The 23,849-nt window shown below is 42.3% G+C and overlaps 1 protein-coding gene across 3 annotated transcripts in view; it reads left to right on the top strand.

Moving 5' to 3' along the window:
• Positions 1-23,849, top strand: part of MKLN1 (muskelin 1) — a 76,798-nt gene that overhangs the window by 26,954 nt on the left and 25,995 nt on the right. For 2 of the 3 annotated variants that reach the window (XM_044279998.1, XM_044280000.1), the window contains exons 3-8: positions 409-551; positions 3,258-3,346; positions 3,691-3,800; positions 16,248-16,440; positions 18,394-18,471; positions 19,213-19,278. In XM_044279998.1, the coding sequence (XP_044135933.1) occupies positions 409-551; positions 3,258-3,346; positions 3,691-3,800; positions 16,248-16,440; positions 18,394-18,471; positions 19,213-19,278 (679 nt within the window). Of the gene's footprint in view, positions 1-408; positions 552-3,257; positions 3,347-3,690; positions 3,801-16,244; positions 16,441-18,393; positions 18,472-19,212; positions 19,279-23,849 lie in introns of those variants that run through there. The other variant, XM_044280001.1, reaches the window with a different exon arrangement.

The following is a 23,849-nucleotide window of genomic DNA, read 5'->3' as shown; positions in this document are numbered from 1 at the left end:
TAATAGTCGGGGGGTTGAGGGGAGGGGGCGCACTGTGCCACTAATGATAATTAACTTAATACAGGAGGTGGGTGCGGCACCTGAGGGGTTAACTGCCGCTGATTGCAGCTCCCCGCCAGGACCCGCCTCTGGGGTTTGTATTAAACGTATACTTTTATTGGTGGCAGCAGCGGTACAGGGAGGAGGGAGAGACTGCTTCCTTCTGCCCTGTGCTGCTGAGGAGAACATGGAGTGTGCTGAGAGCAGCGCGCTTCATGTTCTGATACTAGACTGCGCAAATCCCGGTATTGAGGTTGATACCAGGCAAAAGTATCGATTGGGTATCTGATTTTCGATACCCGAAACAACCCTAGTACAGATACTGTTGTGTCTGCATTTTGTAATAGTTTTTGTTTTTTACTCGCACAGTTCCTAATACTGAAAGTTGAAAGGCCAGCAATTGTACAAAGCATCACCTTTGGGAAATACGAGAAGACACATGTCTGTAACTTGAAGAAGTTTAAGGTCTTTGGTGGAATGAATGAAGAAAATATGACAGAACTTCTCTCTAGGTAAAAGAAATGCCAATATATGCCATCATGGACGTTTAAGGCAATGTCTCTCATATGTCATTAAGGATCCTTGATTTTGGATGTAAGAATGTAAACTATATATGTTTTTTTCAGTTATTTTTCTAACCTTCCCTGGGGAGGCTTTATTGGGGACTTTAGGTCACACAACATTTTTTATGGAATAATACTCTTATTATTTTTGAAGAGTATTTTTAGCCATGTGTGAAGTGTACGAAAGTTGTAGTTCAAATACATAATACGTAGGCCTAAGTAATGTTTAGGGCTTGTTCACATCTGCGTTAGAAGCTCTGTTTGGGCATCTGTCTCAGATTTTGTCAAGAAGACCGGGCAAAAAACCCTTGCGTGCATGACTTATTTATTTTGTCTGGTAAATAGGATCCCAAACAGAAACTAAACAGACTCCATCATAATCAATGGAGTCTGTTCAGCTCTGTTGGGGTCAGTTATGTGCCCGATCCATAACTTGCATTATTTTCGTCGTTCTGCTCCTCTAACGGAGCACAAGAACAGAAATAAATAGCACTGGTGTGAACGTGCTTTAAGAAGTGGGTATTTATGCAGGGAAACCATTACTAGTCTAAATACAATCTCTCCCCTCTGTACATCCCCTTCAACATACAGTCCCAAGTAAAAAGCATCTCTCCTCTCCCATCAGCTACTACAATGTGCAGTCCCATGTAAATAATCTCTTCCCGCCTGTCGGATTCTTCAACGTAAAGTCCCATGCAAATAAAAGCCCACCTTTTTTCCACCCCCCCCCCTTCCCCAAACATAGTACCATTTAAATAACATTGCTCTGGGCGCTCCAGCATAGCTCCTGGTAGGGGTTTGGAGTGAATGCACCGCTGGCAATTATAGCCAAATAATAAAGTACAGTCTGATATACTGTATCTTCCCATGCTTTATCACTTGGCTGCTGCACTATGGGCCATCCCCAGGGGCTTAGCTGTATTTAGCCACCAATCTGGAATCCACAGCCGCCATGTTCACAGGTGTGCCCAGGTAGAGCTCAACGGCCCAGAATCTGGCCCTTCCTTCTTTCACGTACAGCTATTATTCCCACCAGCTTCCCCCTGCTGCAGGGCACAATATCGCCCCCTTTCCAGCAGCCTGCCCAAACCGACCAATAACAAAGCTTCTTGCTGTATGGAGCTTTGTTATTGACTATTTCAGGCACCAGCTAAACTACCTGTGCTGTTCACAGCACGCCCTGCGCTCATGAATAAGATGTATTGATAATTGAGACTTTTTTTTTTTTTGTCAAATGGTCTGAACGGGCATCTGATGCTTGTACAAGATTATCGTGATCTCTGTTGGGGATATATACTTGCCTTCTGTTTTGACTGGGTAGCCAATACAACTGAGTGTTTTGTATCAAGCATGCTGTTTTTTAGCAGTGGCATTGTGACATTGCATGCACCAACATTAATGATACCGCACTGAATGTGCTGTAAATGTTATGTTAGTGCATGGATTGTATTTCTTAAAGGGATTTCCTGGGAATGTATCAACATGGCTATTTTCAACCCGTCCTAAATTGTGACTAGAGCAGTTTGCCGCCTTTACTGCAACTATTTGGAAAGGGGGTGCTCACTATACTGGTCTCTGGTGCTGGAGTCACTTCACACTGCTTAGATGTGCTGTCAGGCTGCTCAGCCTGACGGTATATCTGATGTTCAATTGTTCCAGGGTTACCTACTGTAGAGCAAGAACGGAGAGAGATATGCAATCCAACCATGGCAGAGGGTTATGGAGCAGAATTTCTGCTGTACAGTAGATAGTAGTGGAGCGATCGTACATGACAATGGAGTGACTGCAATGCTGGAGCATGGTGCAGCAAGGTCCTCTCATCATCCTTAGCAGCTGTAGAAATGGTTTCAACCCTAACCTATGCCAGTCACATTCTAGGATGGATTTCCAGAGGCCATGTTGATACAGTCCCAGAGAACCCTTGATACATATGCAAATTAACCTGAGATGAGTACTGTATGTGAGATGAGTCAGGGACAGGACTCATCTCAGGTTAATTTGCATATGTATAAATTTTTATATTTTTTTTACACAATAAAAGCACAGAGAGCTATGGGGACTGGGTATTGCGGATGTGCTAGCGGCCATCTAGCAACCCATATCCTCAGCTCTATAAACAAAATCCCGGTGACAGGTTCCCTTTAAAGGGAATCTGTCACCAGATACATTGCTATGAATTGTAATGGACATGGTCTTATTTCGATAGGTGGCCTCTTTGCTAGTTAGGATCTAGGCAGTGTTGTTGCAACTGAATATCTGCTCCTCTTCATTCCTGGCTGCACCCCTTAGGTCGTGAAGACATACTCACACCTGGCCCAGAAGTCTAGTGGCAGCACGTTCGGTGCTCAGCCATGTACATTGCGTGACTTCAGGGCAAGCTGCCTGGTCCTGACGGTAAAAGTAGTGGGGGCATGCCTGGGAATGAAAAGGAGCAGAGGCGGTGGTGCAATGGCACCACCCTTGTTGCACCCAGGTGTTAATTAGCAAAGAGGCCACCTATCGAAATAGGACCTAGACCATGACCATGTTCCGACAAGAGCACATGTAAGATGGATTTGTGACGATGTATCTGGTGACAAATTCCCTTTTACATTTCTACCCTTCCTTCAATGATTCTCTCACCAACCCAGTATATGTAATCATGTCCCATTTCAGTGGCCTGAAAAACGATTACAACAAGGAGACCTTCACATTGAAGCATAAAATTGACGAACAGATGTTCCCCTGTCGTTTCATTAAAATAGGTATGTTTAAAATTTTGCATTACTTTCTTGGTAGGCATGAGAATGGTGTCTATTTAGAGATCTATATTATGTAAAAGGATTCATATTCTGAGGTGGACAAATCATGGGTACCGGGTCACTATGGCAGCTGGGAGATGCTGTCACTATGGGGAGACCTGCTGTATTTGTATTTATATTGTACCCTATTATTTCAGTGGACGCTGTATAATGTACGCTCCACATGGGGAAGCAGTGTTAAATGGCTTTTCATTTGTAGCTTTTATGATGGATATGTCCGATTTTTTTTTTTTTTATTTTTTTTATTTTTTTTATACTATTGTAATATATATATTTTTTTATTCTAGTGCCTCTATTGTCATGGGGTCCGAGTTTTAATTTTAGTATTTGGTATGTTGAAATCAACGGCATTGACGATCCTGAGGTTGTACAGCCTTGTCTTCATTGGTACAGCAAGGTGGGTGTGCACATTTGACTTTGATAGTATATCACAATATACTTTAATGCAATATTTTATACTGGCTCAGTTTCATCTGCATGTTTTGAACCCTCGTGTACATAGTCTAGTGTACATATGATGTGTTTGTTTTTTAATTTTAACACCCGGGACCCCTGCCGATTAGCTGTTTCCCGCAGGCCCAGTGACATCACGACTATTATTACTGGCATGGTTGTGGCTTAGCCCCGTTGACGTGAATGGTGTTAAGGCGTGCCCAGGCCAGATATTACGTCACTGAACTGGGGGACACAGCGAGAAGCCTGAGGCTCTATAGCCAATCAGTGGGGGTCCTGGGTGTTGGACACCCCCCCCCCCCCCCCCCACCGATCAGGTGCTGATAATCTATTCTTTGGTTAGATAATCAGTCATAAAAAGGTACAGAACCCATTTAACATATATCCCCCATTAAAAGCAGTTGGGATGTTCTGCATACATTTTTGGCGTAGAATTTGCGCCAAAATACTCTGTGTGAAACGAGCCTAAGTGATGTGTACTTAGACAGTTGGACATTTTTCAGTCAGTGCTGACAGTCTGTCGGTTCATGCAACTGAATACCTATCTTGCATCATTTTCTTATCCTGTTATTTGTGATTTGAACAGGCCATCAGATGGTGTAGGGACACATTTTGTTGACCAGGGTAATAATAAGGCAGCATGCATTGGTTTCTGCTTTTTAGGGTTTTATTTTCAATGTACACTTTATCAAAATGTTAAAACTAGCTCCAAGAATACTTTTTGAGAGTTAATTTTGGGTGGGGAAATTATATTTTTCATGTATGAAACCCATGGAATCGAATAGGTTGTATTTAGTAAGGCATTTTAGGATTATCCTTAACCTCTTGGAGACACATGACGTACCGGTACCTCATGATGTCCCGGTACTTAAGGACACATGACATATCGGTACGTCATGTGTAGTTCTGATCACTGGCGGGCGGTGATCGGAAATTGGATGCCTGCTGGGACAATGCACAAAAATTGGTAAAAAAAAATAGGCGGCGAAAAAAGTGGTATGACATATTAGGTATTGCTGCGTCCGTATCGACCGGCTCTATAAACATATCACATGACCTAACCCCTCAGATGAACACCGTAAAAAATAAAAACTGTGCTAAATAAACCATTTTTTTGTTACCTTAAAGCACTAGAAGTACAACAGCAAGCGATCAAAAAGGCATATGCCCACCAAAATAGTACCAATCTAACGTCACCTCATCCTGCAAAAAATAAGCCCCTACCAATCGCCCAAAAAATAAGAAAACTATGGCTCAGAATATGGAGATATAAAACATCATTTTTTTTTTGTTTTAAAAAAGCTGTTATTGTGTAAAACTTAAGTAAATTTAAAAAAGTATACATATTAGGTATTGCCGCGTCTGTAATAACATGCTTTATAAAAATATCACATGACCTAACCCTCAGGTGAACACCCTAAAAAGATAGGGTAAAAAAAGCCCTTTTTTTGTCACCTTACATGACAAAAAGTTTAATAGCAAGTGATCAAAAAGTCATACGCACCCCAAAATAGTGCCGATCAAACGGTCATCTCATCCCGCAAAAAAAATCATACCCTACCCAAGATAATCGCCCCAAAACCGAAAAATACTATGGCTCTCAGACTATGGAGACACTAAAACATGATTTATTTTTTGTTTCAAAAGTGAAATCATTGTGTAAAACTTACATAAGTAAAAAAATATACATATTAGGTATCGCCGCATTCGTAATAGCCTGCTCTATAAAAATATCACATGACCTAACCCCTCAGGTGAATACCGTTAAAAAAAAAAAAAAAAAAAAAAAAAAACTGTGTAAAAGTCATTTTTTTCACATCACAAAAAGCGTGATAGCAAGCCATCAAAAAGTCAAACGCACCCCAAAATAGTGCCAATCAGTCATCTCATCCCGAAAAAAATGAGCCCCTATACAAGACAGTTGCCCAAAAACTAAATAAAACTATGGCTTTCAGAATGTGGAGACACTAAATCATAAAAAAATAAAAACGCTTCATGTAAGTCATATTTGGTATTGTCGCGTCCGTGACAACCTGCTGTATAAAAATACCACATGATCTAACCTGTCAGATGAATGTTGGAAATAACAAAAAATTTAAACTGTGCTAAAACAGCCATTTCTTGTTACCTTGCCTCACAAAAAATGTAAGATAGAGCAACCAAAAATCACATGTACCCTAAAATAGTACTAACAAAACTGCCACCCTATCCCGTAGTTTCTAAAATGGGGTCACTTTTTGGGAGTTTCTACTCTAGGGGTGTATCAGGGGGGCTTCAAATCGGACATGGTGTCAAAAATCCAGTCCAGCAAAATCTGCCTTCCAAAAACCGTATGGCATTCCTTTCCTTCTGCGGTATGCCCGTACAGTAGTTTGCGACCACATATGGGGTGTTTCTGTAAACTTTAGAATCAGAGCCATAAATATTGAGTCTTGTATGGCTGTTAACCCTTGCTTTGTAACTGGAAAAAAAATATTAAAATTTAAAATTATAAAAAAAGTGAAATTTTGAAATTTTATCTCTATTTTCCATAAATTCTTGTGGACCACCTAAAGGGTTAACAAAGTTTGTAAAATCAGTTTTGAATATCTTGAGGGGTGTAGTTTCTAGTATGGGGTCATTTTTGGGTGGTTTCTATTATGTAAGCCTCACAAAGTGACTTTAGACCTGAACTGGTCCTTTTAAAAAGTGGGTTTTGCTTCTAAACTTAAGCCTTGTAACATCCCCCAAAAATAAAATGTCATTCCCAAAATGATCCAAACATGAAGTAGACATATGGGGAATGTAAAGTAATAACACTTTTTTTTTAGGCATTTAATATTATATTGTTATCTATATTGCTTCATTTGCTGGCTGGATTCATTTTTCCATCACATTATATACTGCTCATTCCCATAGTTACGGCCTCCCTGCAATCCAGCAACAGTGGTCGTGCTTGTACACTGTAGAAAAATGCACCGACCTCTCTGGTCTCTGGGACCGCGTGAGTACGTATAGGCTGACACTCTTTCCGCGCTGCTGGGTTTGGTGGTCGAAACCATGGAAACGAGCTATGTATAATGTGATGGAGGCGCAAGGGATTGGTGATTATACCATACCTGGACGATTTCCTCCTGATTGGGAATTCAGAGAGCAAACTCAGAACAGACTTACTAACCTTCCGGTCTCTCATCCAAGATCTAGGGTGGTTGGTGAACCAGAAAAAAATCAAAACTTGTACCTTCCAGCACTATCCAGTTTTTGGGTGTCGCCCTGGATTCCCGGGCTCAACATACCTTTCTCCCACCAGACAAGGTCAAAAACCTCCAATTGAAGGTTTGACTGTTTCAGAACAGAAGGTCTTGTCCCATAAGTCTCCTGGGTCTTCTCTCATCCTGCATTCCATATGTCCCATGGAGCCAGTCCCACTTCCGATCCCTCCAGTTATGGATCCTCCGATCTTGGAACAAGCAACAGTCCTCCTTGGATCACAAAGTTCTGATCCCTCTAGCGGTGAAGACCTCCCTAGACTGGTGGAAAAGCACAAGCAATCTGTCCTTGGGGGTTGCCTGGGAGAAAACTCCCTACATTCAAGTGCTTACAGATGCAAGCGAAAAAGGATGGGGAGCGAAAGTGGGAGATCACTTCTTTCAGGGTTCCTGGATTCCAACAACCCTCTCTCAATCTTCCAACTTCAGAGAGCTAGAAGCGGTCTTGAAAGCTCTGAAAGCTGCAGAAATCCTTCTCGTGGGTCGTCACGTAAAGATTCTTTCAGACAATACGACGACGGTAGCATACCTCTCTCACCAGGGAGGCACGAGATCGGAGAAACTGTCTGTCACGAGGAGAATCTTCAATTGGGCAGAGTCCCACGTGAGATCCATCTCCGCGATTCACTTGAAAGGGGTACTGAATGTGGAAGCAGACTATCTCAGTCGCCAGGTAATAGACCATGCCGAATGGTCTCTAAATCAGGACGTGTTTCAGGTTCTGGTAGAAAGATGGGGCTCTCCACAAGAGGACTTCGCCTCCAAGAAAAACGCAAAGGTACCAATATTCTGTTCATTGAACCCACGGGACAATCCTTGGGTGCTGGATGCGCTCATGATTCGTTGGGACTCGGACCTCTGTTATGTGTTTCCACTGTTGCCTCTACTTCCCAGGATAATTCAAAAACTCAACCTAGAGAACACGACTCTAGTTCTAATAGCTCCTTACTGTCCGAAAAGGAGCTGGTTCCCTTCCTTAAAAAACCTATCAATAGGGGATCGATGGCCTCTTCCTTCCAGGAGGGACCTGCTTCATCAAGGGCCAATTCTACATCCAAACCAGAGCTTCCTCAAGTTATCAGCTTGGATCCTGAGGTCCAGAGGTTAGTCACAAGGGCTTTCTGACCAGGTGATATCTACCCTGAAAGCAAGTAGGAAGAAGGTTACCTTCTCGATCTATCTAAAGATTTGGAAGAGATTTTGTTCCTGGATCGGTAACCCTGCCCCAAACTTAGAGCCGCCCAATTTTCAGAAAATCTTGGACTTCCTCCAGCAGGGACTTGAATTGGGTCTTAGACCTTCCACCTTAAAAGTAAAAGTCTCGGCCCTGACTTTTTTTTTTTTTTTTAATCAAGATCTAGCCAATCATCGCTGGATCAGAAGATTTATGAAAGCAGCTTCTTGCCTACACCCCTCTCTAAAATCCCAGATCCCCAACTGGGACCTCAATACGGTGCTCACAGGCCTAACACTTGCCCCGTTTGAGCCCCTGTCAAGTTGTTCCACCAAACCTCTATCTCTAAAAACCGCGTTCTTGGTGGCCATCACGTCCGCAAGAAGGCTAGGCGAGATTCAAGCTCTGTCGATACAAGAACCCTATCTCCGTATCACCGATGATGGAATTTATTCTTAAGCTAGATCCAGGTTTTCTACATAAAGTAGTATCGGATTTCCACCGTAACCAGGAGATAGTTTTACCTTCCTTTTGCAGTAATCCCTCTAATAGGGAATCTCGCTTCCACTCACTAGATGTAAGACGTTCAGTCTTGCGGTATGTGTCAAAAGGTTTCCGTAGATCCAACAACCTGTTTGTCTTATTCTCAGGTCCCAAGGCCTTCCTTGCCCCTCAAATTTAAGAGCTCACTCTACCCGAGCTATGTCCTCCTCCCAGGCCGAACGGGCTGGAGCTTCTCTTGAGGATATCTGTAAAGCTGCTACTTGGTCTAACATTTCACACCTTTACAAAACACTATAGGCTAGACCTATCTAGTTCAGACTTGTCTTTTGGACGTAAGGTCCTACATTTCCTAGTAGCCGTTGTGGTGATGAGGTGGAAACCCAGAATTAGACTTACCGGTAATTCAGTTTCCACGAGATCACCACGAAGGCACATATATTCCCTACCCTTTTTATTTAGTGTTCCTGGGAGGTTATGAAGTAATACCCTCTCGACTTATTTGTTTGTGTTCTCACCACTTATTTTCTGTCTCTGTAATTTTGGACACCCTGGTGTTGGTGGTGGGAGGGGGGGGGGGGATTTTAAATCCTCTCTCTGTTCCTGCCCCTACAGAGGTCAGGGGTCAATCTCCTAGTAGCCGTCGTGGTGATCTCGTGGAAACTAAATTACCGGTAAGTCTAATTCCGGCTTTCTATTACATCGTCACTTAAAGTTCTTTGTTGTGTTTTTTTTTTTTGTTTTTTTTTTAATCAGGTGGTGCTTTTTGTGGACAAGCAATGGCTCCAAAGCATCAGCGTCCTGGGGGCATTTTTGTGGGGGTTCCCCACTTAGTTTTTTTTTCTCCCAGGAACATGCCTTGTGGTATTGGGGGCCCCCTCATGTGCAACTTTTGGCAATAAAATTGGTTGGTGTCTTCTCAGCTTTGTCATGGCGGATGACGTGGTTTTTACGTCTTGGGGCAGCTGACCTGAAGAAGCTCCTGGCCTGTGTCATGATGGTTGATTTCTTGGCAGGAGGCTCGAGTTCATCACAGTTCTCAATTTTTGATTCAATATCCTGAATTGGGTCAGAAGGAATGAGCCAATAGACATGCAGGATGAGAGAGAGAGAGTTGACCAGCAGCCACCGACCAACATAATACCTATGAATCCTCATGATGGCATCCAATCTTCTTTCTGAAATTGTATGCGTCCAACATGCAGTCACACCTTCATTGTGATGTCATCCAGTGACATCACAGCTGTGGGCCAAGTTCTAGAACATTCTATACAAATAGGGTGGCATCACAATACTCTGCCATAATGAAGGCCAAATTATTTTAACTACTTAATGGCCAGAGCATCTAATATGTTAATTAACTAAGATAAATGGATGGTGTTTAATGGATGCAGAAGATTTTCAGTTGATTTTTACCTTTACAGTACATTTTCTGCTTCACATTTTTAGTTTGATTCGGTTGCTGATTATAATTTTTTTTATCTGTATAGTTCCAAAACTTAGGGGTCAGATCTTTCTTATATGAAAAATTCTAATCCTTTAAATAGAATTACAGAATTTGAGATGCAGATGCTGCAGAACCTCTTTTCTGAAAAGGAAGAGATTCCTGTCCACCGTTGATTGCTTGGATTAGGCCTCGTCCTTCTCATAAGAAGGTCTGCACTATATGAGATGTGTATTTGTGTTGTTACCACACTGGTGATTACGAAGGGGTTGTCCAAATTGTAGAGTCCAAGCAACTCCCCCCCCCCCCCCTCCCCCCGAAAACCACTCCTCCTGCAGCGAGTGATGCAGGCCCTTCCCTCTTATTATTGCCCCATCCCTCCATCTAAATGCAGCAGCTTCCTGATAGTCATCTTCTCTGAGGGTTTGGGTCCCTGTAGTTTATAATGTTCTACCCTTGCTGTAACCTAACCATCTCTCCATGTACTGACCACCTACTTACACAGCAGCAGCAAAATTGAAGAGGCAGTGCTGCAGTGTAAAGCATGAGGGAGATGCAGAATAGCAGACCATGTTTATATGGGACCTCGCTCATCAGTCAGGCTTGGACTGGCTCACAGGGGTACAGGTGAATCCCCCAGTGGGCCCCACCCCCTCTACAAGTGGCACATAACACAGTAGACTTACTACACTACATACATATTCAGTGTACAGCACCTCAATCAGCCTATGTTTATTTAAAAAAACGTGATAGATAATATAGTGTGCATATATAAAGTATATTAACTACTTCAACCCCCCCCTAGCTGAAACACCCTTAAAGGGAGTCTGTCAGCAGATTTACCCCTTTTTAACAGTTGCCATTATGCTGTAGCCGCAAAACAGACGATTAACACGGTACCTTTAAACGCTTTGGTGGACTTTTAAATCTGCAAAAAACGAACTTTGATGAGGGCTCGCAAGTGCCCAGGGCGGAGTCCACCGTGTTGGAGCCCAGGCAGCTCTGCCTCTTCGGCTCTTATCCCCGCCCAGCCTCCTCCTCTGCTCGCCTATCTGTTGTCTTTCCCCCTCAGCGAGATCCCGCGCCGACGCGATAACTTCCTTGGCCGGGGCATGCGCACTGCCATGCCCATTGCTGACACGGCATCGCAGTAGCTTATGCGCATGCCCCGGCCAAGGAAGTCATCGCGTCGGCGCGGGATCTCGCTGAGGGGGAGAGACAACAGATAGGCGAGCAGAGGAGGAGGCTGGGCGGGGATAAGAGCCGAAGAGGCAGAGCTGCCTGGGCTCCAACACGGTGGACTCCGCCCTGGGCACTTGCGAGCCCTCATCAAAGTTCGTTTTTTGCAGATTTAAAAGTCCACCAAAGCGTTTAAAGGTACCGTGTTAATCGTCTGTTTTGCGGCTACAGCATAATGGCAACTGTTAAAAAGGGGTAAATCTGCTGACAGACTCCCTTTAATGACCAGGCCACTTTTTACACTTCTGCACTACATTACTTACACCGTTTATTGCTCGGTCATGCAACTTACCACCCAAATGAATTTTACCTCCTTTTCTTCTCACTAATAGAGCTTTCATTTGGTGGTATTTCATTGCTGCTGACATTTTTACTTTTTTTGTTATTAATCGAAATTTAACAAAATTTTTGCAGAAAATTCACTTTCAGTTGTAAAATTTTTCAAAAAAAATGACATCTATATATAAATTTTTCCCTAAATTTATTGTTTTACATGTCTTTGATAAAAAAAAAAAATGGGTTGGGTAAAAGTTATAGCGTTTACAAACTATGGTACAAAAGTGTGAATTTCCGCTTTTTGAAGCAGCTCTCAATTTCTGAGCACCTGTCATGTTTCCTGAGGTTCTACAATGCCCAGACAGTAGAAAACCCCCACAAATGACCCCATTTCGGAAAGTAGACACCCTAAGGTATTCGCTGATGGGCATAGGGAGTTCATAGAACTTTTTATTTTTTGTCACAAGTTAGTGGAAAATGATGAATTTTTTTAAATTTTTTTATTTCCTTACAAAGTCTCATATTCCACTAACTTGTGACAAAAAATAAAAACTTCCATGAACTCACTATGCCCATCATGAAATACCTTGGGGTGTCTTTCCAAAATGGGGTCACTTGTGGGGTAGTTATACTGCCCTGGCATTTTAGGGGCCCAAATGCGTACGAAGTAGTTTGAAATCAAAATCTGTAAAAAAAAATGGCCTGTGAAATCCGAAAGGTGCTCTTTGGAATGTAGGCCCTTTTGCCCACCTAGGCTGCAAAAAAGTGTCACACATGTGGTATCGCCGTACTCAGGAGAAGTTGGGGAATGTGTTTTGCGGTGTCATTTTACATATACTCATGCTGGGTGAGATAAATATCTTGGTCAAATGCCAACTTTGTATAAAAAAAATGGGAAAAGTTGTCTTTTGCCGAGATATTTCTCTCACCCAGCATGGGTATATGTAAAATGACACCCCAAAACACATTGCCCAACTTCTCCTGAGTACGGCGATACCACGTGTGACACTTTTTTGCAGCCTAGATGCGCAAAGGGGCCCAAATTCCTTTTAGGAGGGCATTTTTAGACATTTGGATCCCAGACTTCTTCTCACGCTTTCGGGCCCCTAAAATGCCAGGGCAGTATAAATACCCCACATGTGACCCCATTTTGGAAAGAAGACACCCCAAGGTATTCAATAAGGGGCATGGCGAGTTCATAGAAATGTTTTTTTTTTATTTTTTTATCAGTCTCCCTTTCCGCTAACTTGGGACAAAAATTTCAATCTTTCATGGACTCAATATGCCTCTCAGCGAATACCTTGGGGTGTCTTCTTTCCGAAATGGGGTTACATGTGGGGTATTTATACTGCCCTGGCATTTTAGGGGTCCTAAAGCGTGAGAAGTCTGGAATATAAATGTCTAAAAAAAAAAATACGCATTTGGATTCCGTGAGGGGTATGGTGAGTTTGTGTGAGATTTTATTTTTTGACACAAGTTAGTGGAATATGAGACTTTGTAAGAAAAAAACAAACAAACAATTTCCGTTAACTTGTGCCCAAAAAATGTCTGAATGGAGCCTTACAGGGGGGTGATCAATGACACGGGGGCGATCAGGGAGTCAGGGGGGTGATCACCCCATATAGTCATTGATCACCCCCCTGTAAGGCTCCATTCAGACGTCCGTATGTGTTTTGCGGATCCGATGCGTGGATCCGTAAAAAAAACATATACGGACGTCTGAATGGAGCATGACAGGGGGGTGATCAGGGAGTGAATATCGGGTGATCACCCCCCTGTAAGGCTCCATTCAGACGTCCATATGTGTTTTGCGGATCCGATCCATTGATGCGTAAAACACATACGGACGTCTGAATGGAGCCTTACAGGGGGGTGATCAGTGACAGGGGGGTTAGCAGGGAGTCTATATGGGCTGATAACCCCCGTCACTGATCACCCCCCTGTGAGGCTCCATTCAGACGTCCGTATGTGTCAAAGTAGCATGCACTTAAAAAGAACAAGGGGGTTGTAAATGGTCTTGAACTGGGTAACACAGTTTTATGATATATTTACAGAACACTGTAAAATAAATTGGACTTGTTCCTCACTAGGGTACTCCCGGGAAGTATGTTGAGCCTGTCTCCAGTTATGTTTAATCCACACTTTGGTCTTGCATTGCTATCATTCCTGACAGATCAAAGGGTCATTCTGTGACACATTGTTTTCCAAAGTCACATGCCATGCGTAGCTGGCAGCACACAGATATCATCTACTTGTTTACTTCGTAACAACCTTTTTCTATTTTTAACATTCAGTGTACTAGTAATACCAGGCTGTTAGGTCTTTGGAGCCACTAGTGTCTTGGCTTCCCTTTGTAATGGGGCTATGATGGCTATTTCTGGTTTCACATGCATACTCAACTCTACAAATCCCTTTCTTTTTAATAGGCTGGTTTGGGGTCCAAGTATTTTGATGGCAAGAATAGTGCTGCAGACAGTTAGCCTTGCCGTAAAATATACTGTGAAGACTGACTGAAACCCAGGAGGAAGTAATAGTACTAAGAAGGAACCTGGCTGCACATTCATCCCAAGAGTGGGCAAGGATTACCAGATACCTGAAGAATTTGCTGTCTTTTTATTCTGTAAAATGTATAATGAGTTTAAGTACAAGTTTTACAGAAGAAGACAGTAGACTCTTCTCGCTTATCTGGCTAACCTTGCCAACTCTGAGTGACAGCGCAGCCGGGTTCCTCTTTGGTACCATCACTACCTTCATCACTGGATGCCTTTCCAGTTCTCCTTGGCCATAGCAGACCCAGGAAGGATTTTGTTCTATCAGCACAACCAAAGTGAGCATTTTGGCTACCTCTACTTTTATTTTATTTTTTTGTAACATATTTTTTTCCGAAAAGCATAGATATGGTTACAAATATAACCGTTGGTCAACATGACCTTACAAAGATATGTTCTAATAGGAGTGGGCATTCCTCTCCTAAAGCATAAAATAAAGCAAGTCAAGTACAATTCGGTTAAGGCTACTTTCACACCAGCGTTTCGGTGTCGGCCTGTGAGATCCGTTTCAAGGCTCTCACAAGCGGTCCCAAACGGATCAGTTTACCCCAATACATTCTGAATGGATGCGGATCCGTTCAGAATGCATCCGTTTGGCTCCTTTCCGCCTCCCTTCCGCTCTGGTGCAAGCAGCGTTTTGGTGTCCGCCTGGCCGTGTGGAGCCAAACGGATCCGTCCTGACTTACAATGTAAGTCAACGGGGACGGATCCGTTTGATGTGGACACAATATGGTGCAATTGCAAACGTATTCGTCTGACTAACAATTTCACAGAAGTTCGGGCTTGGGATCGGTGTTCTGTAGATTGTATTATTTTCCCTTATAACATGGTTATAAGGGAAAATAATAGCATTCTGAATACAGAATGCATAGTAAAATAGCGCTGGAGGAGTTAACATTTTTTTTAACTCTCCTTAGTCCACTTGCTCGCGTAGCCGGCATCTCCTGTCTTCATCTTAGCTTTTTGTAGCAACAGGACATGTGGTGACGTCACTCCGGTTATCACATGATCCATCACCATGGTAAAAGATCATGTGATGGATCATGTGATGACTGTGAAGTCACCAAAGGTCCTTGTTGATACACAAAGCTAAGATCAAGACAGAAACATAGAAACATAGAATGTGTCGGCAGATAAGAACCATTTGGCCCATCTAGTCTGCCCAATATATCTGAATCCTATGAAAGAAGGAGATGCTGGGCTGCAGTTTTTTTTTTTAACCCCTCCAGCGCTATTTTACTATGCATTCTGTATTCAGAATGCTATTATTTTCCCTTATAACCATGTTATAAGGGAAAATAATGATTGGGTCTCCATCCCAATCGTCTCCTAGCAACCGTGTGTGAAAATCGCACAGCATCCGCACTTGCTTGCGGATGCTTGCGATTTTCACGCAATCCCGTTCACTTTTATGGGGCCTGCGTTGCGTGAAAAACACACAAAGAGAAGCATGCTGCGATTTTCACGCAACGCTCAAGTGATGTGTGAAAATCACCGCTCATGTGAACAGCCCCATAGAAATGAATGGGTCAGGATTCCGTGCGGGTGCAATGCGTTCACTTCACGCATTGCACCTGCGCGGAATACTCGCTCGTGTGAAAGGGGCCTTAGACTTTTTTAGAATGCAGACGGATCCGCTCTGAACGGATACCATTGTTTGCATTTATAGGTGCGGATCAGTCTGTGCAGATACCAGACGGATCCGCACCTAACGCAGGTGTGAAAGTAGCCTAAGGTAACTTAAGTAGTAAGAGTGAGATAACCAAATACCTGTATGTTTCTTACTCAGACCATACATACTATTCATTGAGGCACTTTTTCTCCTGCATTTTTGTAATGTATTGTAACCCAGGAGGAGACTGTGAATGACAAAGTGAACCTAATGTTATGTTTGTTTTTGCTGCATCCTGCAGCCTTTGTGTTTTAGTAAATCTGCTCATTCTTGTCCTTGCTCCAGTAGTACCGTGAACAGGAAGCCATTCGCCTTTGTCTGAAGCATTTCCGTCAGCACAACTATACAGAAGCTTTTGAGTCCTTACAGAAGAAAACCAAAATAGCTTTAGAGCACCCGATGCTAACGGAGCTGCATGACAAGCTAGTACTGAAAGGAGACTTTGACGCCAGCGAGGAGCTCATTGAAAAAGCTGTAAATGGTAGTACCACGTGTTGTTGTCAGTTTTAGTTACCCTTTACTAGGCATTGTGTTTTAACTAATGCATACTCTAAGTAGTCATGCCTGTGCTTCACCTGTATAAACCTCTAGGGCAGGGGTGGAAAACCTGTGGCATAAGGCCCACTGGATCACTTCATGTGGGCCCCGGCTCCCTGCCCCCCGCCAGAGCATATAGTGCAAATGCTAATGACCGTTCGTTTCCTTTATGGTAGTGGTCCTTGGCATGCGGGAGGCACAGGAAGGTGAGAACTGCACTGGCTGTACACCCCTGCCCTGGTGGTCTTCCAGGCCCCACACTGTGTCCTGACATGTACAGTGTCGGGACATAGGGTGCTCTTATGTGTACTATCTGATCTGAGGTCTGATTGGGGGTGTGATCTAAAGAAGTGCATGCTGGGGGAGGGGGCCTATCTGAGACTGGGAGAGACTGATGGGGGTGTGATCTGAGGCTGATGCGAGACTGATCTCAGGTTAATGGAGGCTGGGGAGGGTCTGATCTAAGGCTGGGGGGGGGGGTCTGATGGGAGGTGGATTTGAGGCAGATGTATGTGGGGGGGGGGGGGGGTGGCAGATCTGAGGCTGAGCAAGGGACAAAGGCAGGGACAGTTGTGAAGGCAGGGAGAGTGAAAGCTGGGTGAACCCCTATCTGGACCCCTCTGGGATGAGCTTGGCTGCCATTAATGCCAAATGAAGAACTAAATATACAACATTCTCAACTTGAAAATTAGACTGTTTGTCCAAAATGATGCCTGTACTATAACTATGCCACCATTTTGTGCTGCAAGGATACAGCTGTCTGCATTTTATTTATTTTTTTAAATTGAAGTGCAATTTCTGTAACTTACCCCTAAGTCAATTATGTTTGACCAAATATAGCAGTCAAAGTTTTAAGTTGAGAATTTAGTATGGCCTGCGAACAATGTTACAAATATCCAAATGGCCCTCAGCAGCAAAAAGGTTCTCCACCCCTGCTCTAGGGCATTTGTTTTACTCACTGTAAGGGGGTAGTTTTGCTGCGTTGTAAGGTGACAAGTGATTCTGACAATTTCAGTACAACAGAAGAAGCTAGAAAAATGGCCTTTCTCCTGGTTTGGGAAATGACTATTCTTACTTGGGGAGATGCTCAACAGGCAGGTATACTGGTAACGATACACGTTAGAAAGACCGTAGTCTTTGGCTGCCCTATGTTTGGTACAGAAATCGAATAAGCAACACACTATGACCTATTAAGGCAGTCTTCATGAAAAATGTTGCCGATGAGACAAGTTGCCGATGCCAAGAATGTTCTTTTTCCTGACCTAGTTTTTCCACAGTCATCTGTCTACGGCACTGAATGTTACAGAGGATATTTTGACCTTATTTAGTTTAGAGCAAAAACATCCCTTGCATAATTTTACCTAGGAAACGGACCCCAGTAATGTCGGAGTCTTGGAATGCAGTAAATTTGGATACGCATTAATCCGGTCTATGGAATGCTACTTAAAGGATAAGTGATAACTAAATAACTGGTCTGTGGGGTTACATCCACTAAGATCCCAGCCAATCCCAAGTATCGGGTTTCATACCCCCATCCTGATAGAGGAGCAGGTCGGCCTTGCATGCTGTCACTCAATTTATTCTCTGGGAATGACATCGATGGAGTACAGCGGTTGCCAGCAGTCCCATAGAGAATGAATGGAGTGGCAAGGTGCATACTCAGTCTGCCATTCCTTCAGGATGGGACCCCTGTTCTCTCAATCCAAGTCTTCTACTCAATCCTTGGTTCCTGTTGAGATAAGACTGCCAAAGCTTTTTGTCATTGACTTCGTTTTCTTTTGTCTTTAAAGCCATATGCACATATAGCAGTAGTATTGTACGTGTGTGGGCAGCTATAGACTATTATCTACCTCCTCCTTTTTGGTCTATACTGATGCAGTACTTTATTTCCCCTCAGATGGGCTATTCAACCAGTACATCAGTCAGCAAGATTACAAACCACAATGGAACCAAATAATTCCTAAAAGCATTAAAGGTAACAATAACGTGTTTGTATAGAGGTGATGTTAACTGTGAGTATTGAACTGTCCTCGTTCATCAAGGATACTCTACCGTCCAGGGGTACAGTGAGTTTTAAGAAATGGGCATGCTCATTGTCTCGGGTTGTGTTTTTTTTTTTTTTTCCTTTGTCGCATTATACAGTGCTATATTTAACCCTTTGAGTCATAGGTGTTTGGATATTTTGCACCTCTGGTAGCCAGGGCAATTTTCGTTTTTGACATGTACAAATAAAACTTAAGTTCCGGAAAAATAAAATAATCATACTAACCTCCCATATATTTTCTGAAATAAATCTGTCACATTGTCAAAATGCCACTCACCACTTTATACCCACAGGTACAGTCATACAATGTTTTGTCAAATTGTATTTTTTTTTCATAAAAATTGAAAAATAATATATATCTATCAATCTTCTCAGCTTCTCCATGTGAGTTGGATTGTGCAGTCTGGACTTGGCGCACGGCACGATCGTGACTGCTGTGTGCCTCTGCGTGACCTTTCTGTAACAGAATCATACTGACATAAAGCTGTGTACTTTCTCTGCTTAGCGTTCTTATGGACATGAGCATAGTCTAAAATATTCTAATATTAATCTAATAGTATGATGATGATCTTGAGTAAATAATTGTAATATTTATCGTTGTTTTTAAAATGATCTTCTGAAATTTATAAAAAAAAAAAAGTTTTATGCTGTACTCTTTGCACTCCAATTTAGGTGATAGTGAAGACAGCCGTCCAGGAATGAGAGGAGGACATCAGATGGTCATAGATGTGCAGTCTGGTGAGTAGCTTTTAACCTGTGTTTTACATTTAATTGATCACGGGTACGAGGGTTCTCAGAGTGTGAATGGAGCCGTACTTTGCATGCATTATCAGGGCTCCGTTTACTACTTTAGGACTACTGAATATAGCACTCAACTATCTCCAGCAATCCCATGGAAGTAAGTCTTGTGGTAATCATGCATGCATTATCGTGTAGCTGCTGATAGTGACGGTGAGCTTTACATGGATAAGTTGGGATAAAATGAAAATGAAATTCATCATCTCCCCTGTGCCTGAAAAGTAGCCTTAAAAAGTTGCAAACAGTGCGTTTGCAAATTTTTTCCACTGTGACTTTTTGATTTTTTTTTTTGCAGCTCTTGGTTTTATCTATCATTCCCACCAGTTTTTCTTAAGGGGTGGGAAGGGGCATGGCCTGCCACCCTAACCAATTTATCTTCGTTTACACCAGTTTTCTGGTGTAAATGAAGCCAGAAATCTACGGCAGTTCTGAGCGGTTATCTTCTGTTTAGGACCACGGACTGCATGAGGATGTGCCTTATGATGAGGCCTGTGCCTGCAGGTGCTACTTTCACACCTGCGTTTAGGTGCGGATCCGTATGGTATCTGCACAGACGGATCCGTACCTATAATGCAAACGCTTGTATCCGTTCAGAACGGATCAGTCTGCATTGCTCTGTCAAAAAAAAAAAAAGTCTAAGTGTAAGTCAAACGGATCCGTCCTGACTTACATTGAAAGTCAATGGGGAACGGATCCTTTACAATTTCACCATATTGTGTCATTGTAAACAGATCCGTCCCCATTGGCTTACATTGTAAGTCAGGACTGATCCGCTTGGCTCCGCATCGCCAGGCAGCGTTTTGGTGTCCGCCTCCAGGGCGGAATGGAGGCGGAACGGAGCCAAACTGATGCATTCTGAACGGATCCTTATCCATTCAGAATGCATTGGAGCTAAACTGATCCGTTTTGGGCCGCTTGTGAGAGCCTTGAAACGGATCTCGCAGGCGGACCCAGAAACGGCAGTGTAACAGTAGCCTTAGCTCACAAAATCCAAACCAGAACCATCTGTAGATGCACTGTTTGGGGATTTTTGTTCCTTATCAGTACAGAGCAGGTTACTAGCTGGCTGAATGAGATTCTGCAGCCAACGTCTATTTTTCTGATCATACTTAGTCTAAAACTATCCTTACACATTCAGCTTTACTCCTCAATCTATTTTATTTATTTTTTTTATAAAAAATAAATAAATGTATGACCATCCTCGCTAATGGTCTTTTAGCATCTAAAAGGTAAGCAGCCATTTGGTAGGTTTATTTATGTATTTATTTTTTTGAGCTGTCCATCCCTTTTATGAAGTCTCTTTAGTTGAAGGGGTTGTCTCAACTCACTATTTCCACGGTGAGATGGGACTAAGCGCTGCGGCTCCAGTTTCCATAACCACATTGTAGTGAAATGAGATCAATGCAAACAGCTGTTAATGCTGTTTGCTTAAAGGGCTTCTGTCACCCCACTAAACCTTTTTTTTTTTTTTTTTTTTGTTTGCTTACTTATAATCCCTACACTGCGATTTATGGCTACACGATCAAATTAATCATTTGGGTCTTGTAGATTTAGTTTAAAACAAGCTTTTAAAATATGCTAATTACCTTGCTACCAGCAAGTAGGGCGACTACTTGCTGGTAGCAGCCGCATCCTCTGATCGTAAAGACGCCCCCTCCACATTGTGATTGACAGGGCCAGGGAACGGGCTCGTTCTCTGCTGGCCCTGCCTGTTTGCATTTAAAATCTTGCGCCTGCTTGTTTTAAGAGCTATTTTAAGAGCTTGTTTTAAACTAAATCTACAGGACCAAAATGATTAATTTGATCATGTAGCCATAAATCGCAGTGTAGGGATTATAAGTAAGCAAAAAAAAAAAAAAAAGTTTAATGGGGTGACAGAAGCCCTTTAACTCTCTCACTACAGTTGTTTCTATAAGCCCAGCCAACTGGGGCCGGCGCTTAGCCACAATGAGATAAAGGCAACCATCTTTAAAGGGGTTATCCAGGAAAATAAATTTATCACTTCTCAGGATAGGTCATCAGTATCACATCTGCAGGGATGTGACACCCAAGACCCCTGCTGATCGGCTGTTAGAAGAGGCCTTGGTAGCTGCAGCCTCTTCCTAGGCTAGTGACATCACTATAAATCAGCAACATGGCCTTGTTGCAGCTCAGCCCCATTCAAGTTCCTGCAGAAGTGGTAGCTGCAAATACAGTGAAGGAGTTTAGGCATGCATGGGATAGGCATAAGGCCATCCTTCATATAATATGGGGCATGGGGCTATCCATAGTATTCAGTATATTGGGCAGACTAGATGGGCCAAATGGTTCTTATCTGCCGACACATTCTGTTTCTAAGTCAATCAGGCTGAGCTGCAGTACCAAGCACAGCCACTATATGGTGTACAGCACTGTCCTTGAAAAGCTGCCAGGACTCTGCATCGCTCACCATAGCTTTGGTGAGCACAGTGGCTCCCTTATACAGCTGAGTAGTGGGGATGCTGTGACTTGGACCCCTGCTAAGGATAGGTAATCATTCTCTTTAGCCAGATAATCCCTCTAACCCTCTTTTTAAATTACATGCATGTTTATTGGACTCGTGGTTGATAATTCTGTTATTTCTGGTCTGTAGTCAGCTTGATGAAATGTTACTGACAATGAAAAGATTTTATAATTTATTAAATTAAATTTTACAATCTAATTAAAGGTTACATTTTCGCTTAGCTGCATACTTGCACTCAAATTAATGGTCTTTGAGACAACTGGAGAAAAGAAAAGAAAAACCTTTATCAAGATGGTGTATTAGCAGGCATTTACTGATTAAAGAGGACCTGTCATCACTCCTGACATGCCTGTTTTAATAGCTTCTAACAGGGTGGATTTGATTAAAATCAAACTGATTTAAATCCCTAGTCAGTAAGGCTTGATTTAAATCATGGTTTTCTACAAAATACTAATTCTTGCTGGTATATAACTTATAATATGCAAGTAGATGAAGATTTTTAGAATAACAACTTTTCATATTAGTTTGATTAGGTTGATTCTGTATTCATAGGTTTGTAGGATTAAGGTCTCTTTCTCAACTTTGTTCATGTTATAACATTTTTGCTGTGAAGAAGAGGCATGTGATCTCTTCAGTTTTGAGAACTGCAAAAGTAAACCAAGCATCTGTGATAATATCTTGTAGGCAGAGAAACTGCCCAATAATCTTACAAAAACCTCTGGGAGAGCATGACATTGTGAATGGATTAATGGAATTTATTTACCCTAAAAAATTAAACATATATATACAGGCTTATTCTACATAATTAAAAAACTAATCTTTATGATGGAATAACCTTTGGATGGTAATATTTTACTCAAAAAGCATTTTATATTAAAAAAAAAAAAATCTGCTTTAAATAATAAATAAATTGTTTAATTTTTTTTTAATCATTGATTTTTATCCACCCTGACTTCATACATCCCCAATGTAATAACCATTCTGAAACATCTATTTTTATGGCTCAATGGCTCTTTTGTTATTTCTACTAGAAGTTATGAATTTCCAGCAGTCTGCAGTAAGGGCACAGAGGGGTGGTAACCAGTTGGGGGGGGGGTGTACCTGCACAGACAGACAATGGCATATACTGTGTCTGACAATACTGATTGGATAGAGTGAGTCTGTGCAGGGACACGCCCTTAACTGGTTACCTCCCCTCTGTACCCTTACTGCAGACTGCTAGCAATTCATTCTTAACTTCTAGCAGGAATAATAAAGGAATGGTACAACATAGAACCATAAGAATAGATTCTCCAGAATTGTTATTACATGGGGAATGCTTGATGCTATTAAAACGGGCACGTTGGAAGCGGTGAAAGGTCCTCTTTTAAGTCCTGAAAGACGGCCCCCGATAAACATTCTCTACCCAACTTTTGTTTGAAAAGACCCTTCTCAAGGTACCTTAAACAAATGTTGCTGAAACTATTAAACATGTAATTATGAGATTATGTAATTCTATCACAGTAATAAAAGTATGTTCCACATAATTGATTTTAAGAATGCGGGTGTATTTCTAGTTGGAAGTAGTTTCTGGCTCATGTTACATTTGGCTTTAGTAGCTAGTAGTTTTCCTGCTGTACAACAATGTACTATGTATGAAATGGATCAACACCTTATCCCCTTAAATTTATTTGTTTGCTGAAAAATCTGGCATTTATGCCCTTTTCCGCTATTGTAGAATTGTAGTGGAACAAAACCCTTGGCACAACTGCTGCTGGTGTTTTGGCTGCCAGCCCATCGGAAGAGCTTTCTGTTCTAGATTTCCCTCATTTGAATGAAGCTGTTGTGATGGTCAGAGGGTATGAGCTGTGAGAATTATGTACACAATGGGACCTTTTCACTGGGAAGAAAACTGCTTGAGTTGAGGCCATTAGAAAGTGTAATTAGTTACCGAGGCAGAGTGATCATGTTAATGCAGAACATATCTATCCCTTTCTGTCATGCACTCCCTTGAAATTTATTAAGCACTGCACTGGAGAAATCTGTCTTT

This window comes from Bufo gargarizans, chromosome 2 (assembly GCF_014858855.1).
Source record: "Bufo gargarizans isolate SCDJY-AF-19 chromosome 2, ASM1485885v1, whole genome shotgun sequence".
In the NCBI taxonomy this organism is placed as follows: domain Eukaryota; kingdom Metazoa; phylum Chordata; class Amphibia; order Anura; family Bufonidae; genus Bufo; species Bufo gargarizans.
This window is presented reverse-complemented; position numbering and strand designations above follow the sequence as displayed.